This window comes from Wolffia australiana, chromosome 11 (genome assembly GCF_029677425.1).
Source record: "Wolffia australiana isolate 7733 chromosome 11, ASM2967742v1".
In the NCBI taxonomy this organism is placed as follows: domain Eukaryota; kingdom Viridiplantae; phylum Streptophyta; class Magnoliopsida; order Alismatales; family Araceae; genus Wolffia; species Wolffia australiana.
Window position 1 is genome coordinate 71125 of NC_135845.1, and position 11409 is coordinate 82533.

The window sequence follows — 11409 nt, forward strand, 5'->3', positions numbered from 1 at the left end:
TGGCGAAAACTTGAACTACATGCATACAAACTTTTAGAAAAAGGTAAAGCCAACAGACATATAGAAACTGGTGCTATTGTGGCTACACCTCCCCATTGGTCAGGTATACTGCAAAGAATGGCATAGATCAGTAGGAAAACCATTCCAAACCTTGCCTTTTCTTCCTCCTTTCCAAATATGTCCGAGGGAGTCTGTATCAGATGTCTATTATTTAAAAAAAAACAGATATTTCTAATACGTAATTCGTACTGTCCTCTTAAGATTTTCTTTGGCTAGGATAAACCAAATCCATAAAACAGACAAATGTATTCACAAAAAAACTTTAATTTATCTCGTAAGAATGTTAGTCCATTCTAACATAAATGAAAATACCATAAACTTTCAATGGAAGTCAAAAGGTCATCTGTGAGACCCCTTACCAATTTATCTTTTGTAAAATGGATGCCCTCTATTGTCAACAACCCACTGTCCCTCACGGCCTTGAGCATACTGGCTTCAAGGGAAAATAAATCAAGACTGCAAAGGATCTTCTTCTTTCCATCCAGATTCAGTCATCCATTCTGGTTGCTGTATCAAACAGTGGGCCTTGGAAAATTCCATGTAGCCAACATCAGCAAGGCAGAGCCCCTCTGCGGGTGCAGGAGGGGCAGTCGCACGTCGGCAGGCAGCATCCATCAGTTTTATCAGAGCATCTTCCTCAGCCCCGGCCGCTGCTTCTCTGATGGCCGTTGCCACCAGAACCCGGACCATCTGCACGGTCAGGGGTGGTCCAACGTCACAAAGCAATCGAATCACTCATTTTCCAAATTTTCAATTGAAAACTAAAACACAGATTGAGGAGGTTAATGTTCTTCGGTTGATACCCGACGTAAGAAGCGTTTAGCTACCAGTTCTACACACATCACTCTAAGTCCATCTGTGTCCTGATAATGTAACCAGGAATTAACATCCAGTAAGTAACTCGAAAATATTCTACTAGAAGGCTGTTCAATTCAAGACAGCGTATAAAAAATGAACAAATATTTCTTGTTGATGAGAACACAGAGATACCAGATCACTGCAAGGCAATCTTGATTCAACAGCTCGAGCATGGAAGACATAGCACTCTGTCGGCGGCCCACTGAAAAGTAAATGTAAAAACTTATTCTGATGCGTATAGCAAGATCAAGTTTTTTCTAATAAATATATTGGATGAGTAATATGTTGCCTTGTTCAATGATTGTGTAAACATGAACTTTAGGGATGAAAAAAAAGCATGCAAAAATCAAAATACCCAAATAAACAAAAGTCGGAACCTTGAGTGAGACATTAATCTTCCAACTACAATGTTACTTCAACTATGATGATCTCCTCTAAAAAACAAGGTGCTCAAGTCATCCCATGCACACCATGTTTCATAATAATGTGAAATTAGTCATTGTCCACCCATGTTCAGATTTTAATACGAACCCAAACATATTATAAGATCACTAACAATTGTTCAGTAGATTCTCTGAGAAAAAAATAAATCACCACAAGGCATGCTTTTAAGCTCAACTGCAAAAACGGTGCATTAACCTTTGTGATATTACTAAAAGCCCTCCTTCTCAATTAGGGTTCGCCCAACCGATATCCGTCCGTCATCTGGTATCAGACAACTGATATCCGATATCCAAAAAAAAAATGGGACAGTGCTGGATATCCGATATCGGACGATATCCGTCTCTGAGGGGTAGATGGATATTGGTACCGGATACCGTAGGTAGAGGGACGCGACGGATACCGGATATCGGAACCAGTATCGACAGTAAAAAATACGATTTTCATATCAATCTATGACTAACGTACATTAGCGTTGAATTTTTATTTTCAATCTCAGTTAATATATAGAGTACAAAATTTTTATTTTCTTCCATATGGGATAACAGGAAGTGTAATCTAAACTCAGAATCCCGTTTATCCCACATGGAAGATATTAGAAACCAGTCTCTGTATACATTAAATGAGTCCCACTATACATTAAATGGTAAAATAATATTTTAATCTATACTCGCCATATTTAATGGACCTCATATTTGTTTATTATTTAACATAGTAACACATCGTCCAATAAATAGAAGTAAAAAGTTCTATTTTCTTCCATATGGGAAAAAGGGATTCGGAGTTTAACACCAAACCTGAATCTTATTATCCCATATGGAAGAAATTGAAAATATTTGGCTGTATATATTAAACTAGATGTGTAAACAATCAAAAACCTCACTTACTACTCTCTTGCCCATGTTAATCGCAGAACATATATAAGTTAATAATATTTTTAAGTATCCACACCCGATATCCGATGTCGTCATCCTCCCCCCTGAGATGGAGACGGATGACGACATCGAGACGGATATCGGTATCGGATATCGGCACTGTAGCAACCGATATCCAATATCTAGATATCGAAAAGAATGGATACCGGAAATTGCCGTTCCGGTATCCGATACAGCATCTGTCCCGATATCGTCATCCGGTACCGGTATCAGGACGGGCGAACAATATTCTCAATGGTGAAATTGGAGCAAATAATCACAAAAATACCCACAATACCTTGGGGCACTAGAAACATCTTGCTATTAGAAGTTGGACGGATGACACAAACTTACTTGCTTCGTGATGCTTTCGTATCCCGTGCAAACATTTTATAAGACAGTGATTTCCCTTCTAGTTGTAGCAGTAGTTGATTCACCTTGCTGACACTGAAACTGTAGTTTTTGGACGTGTCAGCGGAAAATCCATCATCGCCATCATCAGGTATAGACAAGTCTCTGCATTTCTCATGGTGGAACTCGCGCAATAAATTTATGTCTCCATCAGCCATTTCCTCTTTTTCATTGGTCTTGTTTGTGTTCACATCTTTGCCTTTCCAATCACTGAGGGGAAAGATGTAAAAGTATCGCCTCCATTTTGCAGAAAAATTCGGATGAAAAACCCGAGATACCTGCCCGTAGGTTTCCCTCGTCAACTTTAAGTTTGAATTCATGCAAATAAGAATTTCTTTCAAAAAAAATTCATCCCAGGAAGAGGATCATTAGCCTCTTAGACGACGAAGTAGAAATATGCTGAATATGAAAATTGACTGAAGATGAAAGGCAGAAAAAAATTTGTTTCGCACATTTTCATTGGGGACAAGCGGCGCAAAGCAGAACCAACCTCAGAAACAGACAAGGCTACAAGCTTTCCGGGAAGTGCACTATTGATTGCATCCTTGATCTTGCAGGCCTTGACTAACTCATTCCAAGTATCTACGAGTCATGGTGGGCAACAGTGAAACCCAATCCTCGCCAAAAAAGGTTAAATGCGCGAAGACGATTCCACGTAATTTCCAATGGATAAACACAACTTCTTGATAAAAGTAAAAATAAATTTTAAAAAAAACCACCTGGATATGGTTTATGGTTGTTAGATTGCAGGGTTAAAATGTCACTCCCTAATTGTAAAAGTGTAATATCTATCCGCTTATTTAAGGTAGATACTTATTTTCTAGGGTTTATTCCCTCCTCCCAGGGCTGCAGGCTCCTCCCGTCGCCCTGCCTCCTCTCATTCTCTCCTCCTATCAGCCAAGAGCTGACAGTGGTCATTAAAGAAAGTAAAAATGTGAATTCTCCTAAAAAAATTACAATGTACTTAGGTTAATTCCTCTGGCCAAATTTCCAAGTTTCAATGAAGCCAGCTATAGCATATCCTCTTGTTTTTTAGGTCATATTTTCAAGATTTGACCAGATAAAGAGAGGGGAAGAAGGAAGTTTTTGTGTGTAAGCTATTAATGCAGCTAGAGCTCTTGAGCGCTTACAGAAGGAACAGACTTGACGCAGGGCAGACACGCCCTTGTCTGTTCGGCCGGCAACAACAGCACACCCTGTCACCGGCAAAGACTTGTCCTTCAGGCGTTGAGCTTTCTTGTCGTCAACAAACTCTCCAAGAGCAATTTCGACAGCTCTGAGATGGGAGATCATTAGACCAAGATGAGTGATGAGAAATCGATGGAGTAGAAACAAATTTTTGCATCAATCGCAACTACAACACACCCTTGAACGGTATTAAGACCGGGTTGCCTTTGCCAGCCATCGAAGGAACCGCCATGGTATGCGAGATCGATCTTGAATGTCGACCTTGCCCAGCGCCCCTTTCTTCCTTTTTCATAAGCAAAATCAGTGGTATCATCTTCACCAACCCTTGACTCTGCAGTGTCGTAAGAGGCAACACCAGAGACACTGTCCACCGTTCCAGCAGAGACAGAAGATACTTCAGGAAACAAGCTAAGCAAGGACCATCTTCCGCAAATGATGTCTGCGTAGAAATTGGAAACCTTTTGCCATGAACGATTATACATGAACTGGTAGCATTCCCTGTGGCCGGATGAGATCACTAAGATCAGTTACTTGGGGAATTGGCAGCATTAAACAGCAAAGCCAGAGCAAAAAGAGGTAAAATGGTCGAAGGAGGAACCTACCTTGCTGTCCAGCGGAGATGGCTGCATGGATCAGTGTGGTTGTACTGAACGTGAAGATCCTCGGTGCTGCAATCCTCCACCATCGTGCGGGGGCAGCCAGGGGTTGTTGAGGAGCGCAGGACAGCCAGCAACTGGAGCCGGTGATGGATCCTGAGCGGAGACCAGAGGAAAAATGGTGGGATTCTCCCAGCACCTCCAATCGACATGCACTGGCGATGGCACCAGGCCACCGCCCTCCCCGTTTCCGTGAGTGCTGCTGTTGCATAGAAAAAAAATACAGAGAGATTAAAGTTCCCCGTTGACTGTGTGCGTCTCTGGTGTCCAAGCAAATCAAACTATCCACCGGGCCTGTTGGGCTGACCTCACAGGATCCGAATATATCCCCAAAATACTTCCCAGTGACTAAAATTATCTTCTACAATTTCAGTCAATATGACCTATAATGTGTGCCGAATGGTCAAAATCAAATTCAAAATAGAAAAGGCATAGTCATAGTAATATATTGAAGAAATTAAATGACAGTGGCATAAATTTCAGGTGTAAATCGGAATGTAAATGTCAGAATGTAAATTTAATTATGCAAATATATTTAAGAAATTCACCTCAAATAGGTAACACAAATTATATAGAGATACTTAGGAATAAAGGGTTTTACACCAGCATTTAATTTTCTTAATAAGAGAGAAAATGAAATGCTGCTGTAAAATCATCAATCTGACACCTACACTTTAGTTTTTCGCAGGTGCACCAGCCTTGTTCTCATTCTTGGGCCTTTTAATCAGCTCCTTGATCTAAGACAAGGCAACAGGACTTATCACAACCAGTTGAAGGTGATTTCGAGCAGAAATGGGGAAACTTGTAAGGGATTTCTGGATATGCCTCAGCCTTCTGCGTCCCCTAGGCCCATGGGTCACGGCCCTATAATCTTACCAATTATTACATCTAAGTTCTGGGCATCACCAAAACTCAAACTACCATTTAAAATGAACCACTTGGATTCTATGAAACCAACTGGAGTTATTGATAATAAATTCAATAATTCTAATATTTATATAGTAGCCGAGACTGTATCACAAAATGAGATGATACATGAGAAGTTATAGAATCAGTGATTACATGCATATTTTTTTATTTAATTCATGTAAAATTTTAAATATTTACCGTGCATATCATTACCTAAATGCCTGTTATTAGCATTGTGTGCTTGTGGAAGGTGAGATTGCTTGCAATGAAGATAGCATTGTGGATGCTGCTACACATTGGCACGGGAGACTCCATTGGAATGTCCAGTACTGAAAGAATAGATCAGATCCACGCCATATCATATGTTGTGGTATCCATAGTTTGGTATCAGGTGGCGAGGTTCCCCTTTAGATGAATGTAGTAATCAGAATTAGAATTTGGATCACTTCGATCACTAATGTGACCAGAATCAGAATAAGCTTCTACCATGAATGCATCTTTTGCATATTCGAAGAATACCAACTCATACGACAACAAACTAGTAAACTTGATTGTGCATAAAGAACCAGTACTTCTTTCAAAAAAACCAGCTGAGTACTCTAATGGTGTAGATAATATAAGACTGAGTGACAGTTAAATATAGAAGCTTCCCATTTACTGATTGATATTTATACAAATCCTCAATACAATACCAAACACTATGATCAGAATGAACTAAATAAGTTTCTGGTCGAATCGTAGTTTCCTCTAAGAAATCCAATACATACTACCTCCGATTTAACATATGAATAATTGATCCCTAAGATGTTAATTGGTTTCCAAAGCCTTTAATTGATAGATAATATTTCAGATATACCTTGCCTGAAGAATGCGACCCCATTACTCACATTCTTTTTAAGAAACCCGTTACTCAAGTAATGACCATAACATTCACATTTACTACAAGAAAAAGAACACATGTGTCTTCTTCCAAAAACTACTGAGATCCATGTCGCATCCAAGAAAATCCTAGGACATTCTCATAATTTGGTTGACTTTAACAAAACACGCATGATGACTTTCTTCTGACCAAAATAGTGCGTTTTATTTTACAAACCTTGGCAGTCTCCAAAAAATGCTAAGTCAGGTTAGGTCCGTCATCTTGCCAAAAAAATGCAATCAATACGTCCACCTAATTAAGTCGCCAACAATGCTTGATGGATAAGGACATAAGAACATAGATGGGGTTGAGAAAAACTTGTTGGAAGGTTAAACAAATAATCCTTCCAACTATAATTCCTTGTTGACAACGAAGAACTTTAACAGATTCGGAGTTGTTAGCTGACAAAACTGTCTGTCAGAGAGTTGTGTTTTCCTGTTCAGTATATCTCTTTTTCTTTATTTTTCCCGCTTTGTCCTTTCTGGTTAGTAATAATCTAATGGACCCAATAATGTTCAGGCCCACTTGTAAACCCCATAAGTATGGGGAGAACTATGGAAGTAAAGTAAGTCGTTGTTTTGTTCAAACCCTAGTTTTTCTGCTAAGTTCGCCTCCAGTGGGAGAGGAGGTAGGCCAGGCCATCAACAAAAACCACCAGAGAAAATGTCATGGCTAGATTAACATTATAATCTTGAGAGAATCCGCCAGTCGCTAGCCAAGCTTGGTAATAACTCATAGTACCATCGGAGCTGTGCTTAACATTGAAGATCCATCTAGAAGCAACAGTGTTAGCACTAGATGCATGAGGAACCAACTTCTCAGTGAGATGGCACATGAGAGGTTTGTATCCAAGTCTATGATAGCCTTCCGATAAGGTACCTGCATAGCTTCACGACATGACTTGGGAATCAACTCAAGGGTGCGGAATGAGGTAAAGTCATGCTAAAAATGGGAGGATTGCAAGTGTGGTTACATTAATAATGGGCAATAGGAAGGTAAATGTGGCTACGTTGAGATGATGTTGACGATTTTTACTTCATAAAAAGGTCAAGTACCTTGCTAGAGGAGACATTTGTAATTCTCTATCAGTGCAGTAAGATAAGGTGAGGGCAAGGGTGATGATGGTGCCATCATAAAAGGAACTTGATGGGGCAAAAGTTGATGACCAAGGGTGTAGGTGATTAGGGTGGTGAGATGTAGTAATGAACGCTCCCTAACAATGTGACAACCTAAGAGGATAGATGCCAAATACAACCTTTTTATATTCCTAAGAAGATAGATGCCATAATCCTTATAGGAAGAAAAATATCTGACAAACAACGTTAGAGAGAACACAGAGGTAATTTTGACAAATTGGACATGGCCCGGGACAAATTCGACAGGAACAGAGATGTGAGGTGGAAAAGACTGGGCTTCAAGGTCAGCGTGGAGACTATAAAGCGGAACCTCACGATGTACATGTGTCATGGGATAGATGAGAGAGGGCGCGAGACTCACGATGAGGGCGAAAAAGGAGATGCGATCTTGTCATTGCACCCTTACAAGTATGTGACTTTGTTTTTACTTTGGAAATTATCCTGATATTCCTTACTCTCTCTCTTGTCGCAGCTGGCAGCTCTGACATCCTGAAAGATGAATACAGGCATCATGGGGATCCAGACCCAGTCATACGCGCACGAACACTATGGAAGGAGATTCAAGTGAACGAACGTTGCAATCTCCAAACAAACAGTAGAGATAAAGTAAAGGTAAGACCATGCCACAGATTTCTTCTAAGAGATGGTGACCACAAAGCGAAAGACAATAAGTGAAAGAGATGCAACAAAAATCATGCAAAAAGTATGATTCTAAAGAGACTGGATTAAAGTGCAGGAAATACTGTTAAACCTGGAATATATCGGATTGAAAGAAGAGAAAGAAGGAAAGAGAAAATAGAAGGTCTCAAATAAAAACGACCAAGTCCACTGCTATAAGGGTTCTCTGCACCCGACTTTTGGCCCGACTGTTTGGTTGTGTGGGGTTAGCTGAACTGACGCCAGGTGCCAGTAATTAAACATCTTAATAGCATCAATTTTTAATTTATATCATTATATACACATCAATTCTCACTTGCCCAACCAACAGGTCAGTATAAATAAAAGACCCGGAGATCGGGTAATCTGACCTGACCCAACTTCGACCAAGCACGACCCCTGAAACCTAACTGGTATTTATACCAGGGGTTACAACATGGTTATTAGGTAGACCGCATAACTTGAGTCCAGAGAGTAAGGAAAAAGTAAGAACAGAGCAATGAATAGCGGTTCAACAAAACTAACGTTCAATCTGGAAAGGGTAAGTCTTCTATTCCCAGCTTGTCGCCCAAGTCTCGGAAGCATGACGCAGGGAGCTCATTGGTAAATAAGTCAGATTGCTTGTGAGAGGAAAGAATGCACGGTGTGCAGAATTGGCCGGTCTCTAACACAGAGCCGATCCACTTCAATTTGATCTTATCACAAAAGATTTGACCTGAATGATCACAAGAAAGCCAGAACTTGCCAAGCATATCACTGATCCGTAAGGCTTTCCAACGACCTTGGGTCGAAGCCCCTAAATTTAAAGAACCACGTTTTTTCCGTAAAGACCAAATTTAACCCGTCTAGCTTCTTCCTTCTCCCGTCTATATAAAGGAATATGTTCGCTGACCACCTTTCGAGATTCAATATCTGCTCAGGATACTAAAAGGTTATCTGTCCTCAGCCGTGCCGCCCGAGTAAGAATACCACTAAAATTGAATGAAACAACTCTAATTTTAATGAGATCAAGATCATGTTTGAGCCTTCCCGTCATGTCAACTCATGTTCTCGATCGTAGTTTCGCTCTCAATGAATCATAGATACTAAACCAAATGGTGACTATGATGAATCCAAGATCGATGCCCAGAACTGACGGGTAAGCAAAATATGTAGCGAAACCATCAAATCATTTTGAAGCACAAGGAGAAAACATTTATCTTCCACTTTTTCAAAAACGCAGAGACGGGGATGAAGATATTGAGGACAGCTTGGGATGTAAAAAGATGTCATGTCCAAAAAAATTGAATCTTCTTCCCTAAACAACAACAAGGATACAGATACTCCCACAAATTCGCACTATTCTCCTCATCTGATGGCTCACCTAACAGACCATTGCCAGAAAACAACCGAATTCAATTATGTCGCAATTTGGTATCTCGGCGCGCATCGAACTGGCACTAAGGCGGTTTTTTTTATCATTCAACGCTATTCAAAGGGATATCGATGCACAGACCACCGCGAAGGTAAGTTTTAGAATAGGCAAGAGGGGATTTGGCCGGCAGGGATTAATAAGAACGGAACGCAAACAGACGAGAAACCAAATGAAACGAATACGCTGGCGGATGCACCAAAACCTAAATGTTAGAGTCAAGAGTGCGCGCGGAGATTAAAATATGGCCCACGATTGAAATACATAGCCGAAGAACAGAAATGTTTGCGCACAGAGAGCCACGCATTCCGAAGAAGACACCGAAACCACTCTTACCTGAAGATCGAGACGAGACGGACGAGGCAGGAAGAAGGCGATCTCCGAACGGCGGAAGACTGCTACCGATCTCTTTGTTTTTGCCCACGGCTGGAGAAAATTAAAGAAAATATTTAGGGTCGTTTATTTATAAGACACTCTTGATAAATTTCCATTTACAGCCGTACCCAAATTTGTCTCCGTAAAACCACCTCCCGGCGCTTTCAAATAAGGAAAAAGAGTCCGAGTGATTGCCTGTAAACCCATCTCCAGTAATGAAATGCGAAAGAACTAAAATTAAACTTGGAAACTTAGCATTAATTTTAAACGCTTAGAATCACATATATAACAATAAGACAATCATTTAATAAATCCCTCCCATTACAATAAGGTAGCCATTAAAATGAACCAATTTCTTTTATTTGCATTAAGAGCCTAAAATTGAACAGGTACATGTGAAATATAGGGTAGAATGTGACAACAAGAAGTTGTGAAAAATAAAAACATCATGTTCAAGGTCATTTTTTATAGGAGCAATATAATAAGAAGAAATATAATTTGAAGCGGAATTAAAAAACATAAATGATTAACTCAACAGTTTATAGTAGTCTTTAAAAAACGGTCTGTAAGAAAAAGGGAATACAAATCATATAGTTCTAAGAGGTTCCCGAATATGACTTACCATGATGACGTTGTCCTTCTAAGTTTAGATCTTATTTTGTTAATAACCAGTGACTTAAACTATTTGGTTAAGTTGAGAAATGAAGACTTATAGTATCATACCATAACATTACAATGGTCTATTAAAAATGTATACACAAGATAGATAAAAGAAATAAAGTTTTTTAATAGGCCCTTTTTATTTCTCATAACATAGTTGTTAATCTAAGTTTCGAGCTTAAATTTGGTGATAATCAGAAAATAAAAAATACATTTAAAGTCATGGAACGATTATAGGAACTTATAAGCTCATAAAATTGAAAGGGTACAGTAAAAAGTATGTACATCTGAGATAGTAACGATCATATAATTTTGAGACTTTTACAATATGACCTATAATAATAATATTGTTACAATGATATTAGTATGTATTCAGTAAATTAAAATGTGATGTAATTTTACTGAGGCGAAGTTTGAATATTAAATAATTATGATCACTGACCTTTGGGGAACTGATTCTACAATATATAATGAGGTATATATATATATTTAACAGGTATAAAATTAGGAAATGAGAGCTTTGTGATTTATCATAATATGGTGGGAATTGTTATTCTATAATTTTAAATTGAAAATATTGAAAGATAAAACTTTATAACTAATAAAAAACTGCACGATTAATGTCTTTAAGAGGGAGGTAATGAGAATCATATATATTTCAACATCAGTGCAGTTTTTATCTTAATAAATTTGTCAGCATGCAGTAAGCATATACCGTTGTTGAAATTAAAATTATAATTAATAATATTAAAAATAAATTAATGATAATACATATAAACTAATTATCCCAATATATTAAAATCTTCCATTAAAA

At 38.8% G+C, this 11409-nt stretch overlaps 1 protein-coding gene across 1 annotated transcript; it reads right to left on the bottom strand.

Moving 5' to 3' along the window:
- Nucleotides 1-306: 306 nt before the first annotated feature.
- Nucleotides 307-9986, bottom strand: LOC144709287 (Pseudouridine synthase family protein). The gene is made up of 10 exons (XM_078582787.1): nucleotides 9897-9986; nucleotides 7854-7981; nucleotides 4475-4730; nucleotides 4050-4370; nucleotides 3815-3960; nucleotides 3175-3266; nucleotides 2628-2962; nucleotides 1051-1120; nucleotides 864-923; nucleotides 307-750 (listed from the first exon to the last, which is right to left on the bottom strand). Exons 2-10 carry the CDS (start codon nucleotides 7978-7980, stop codon nucleotides 511-513), a joined length of 1647 nt encoding a protein of 548 aa, XP_078438913.1. The 5' UTR covers nucleotide 7981; nucleotides 9897-9986; the 3' UTR covers nucleotides 307-510.
- Nucleotides 9987-11409: the final 1423 nt, after the last annotated feature.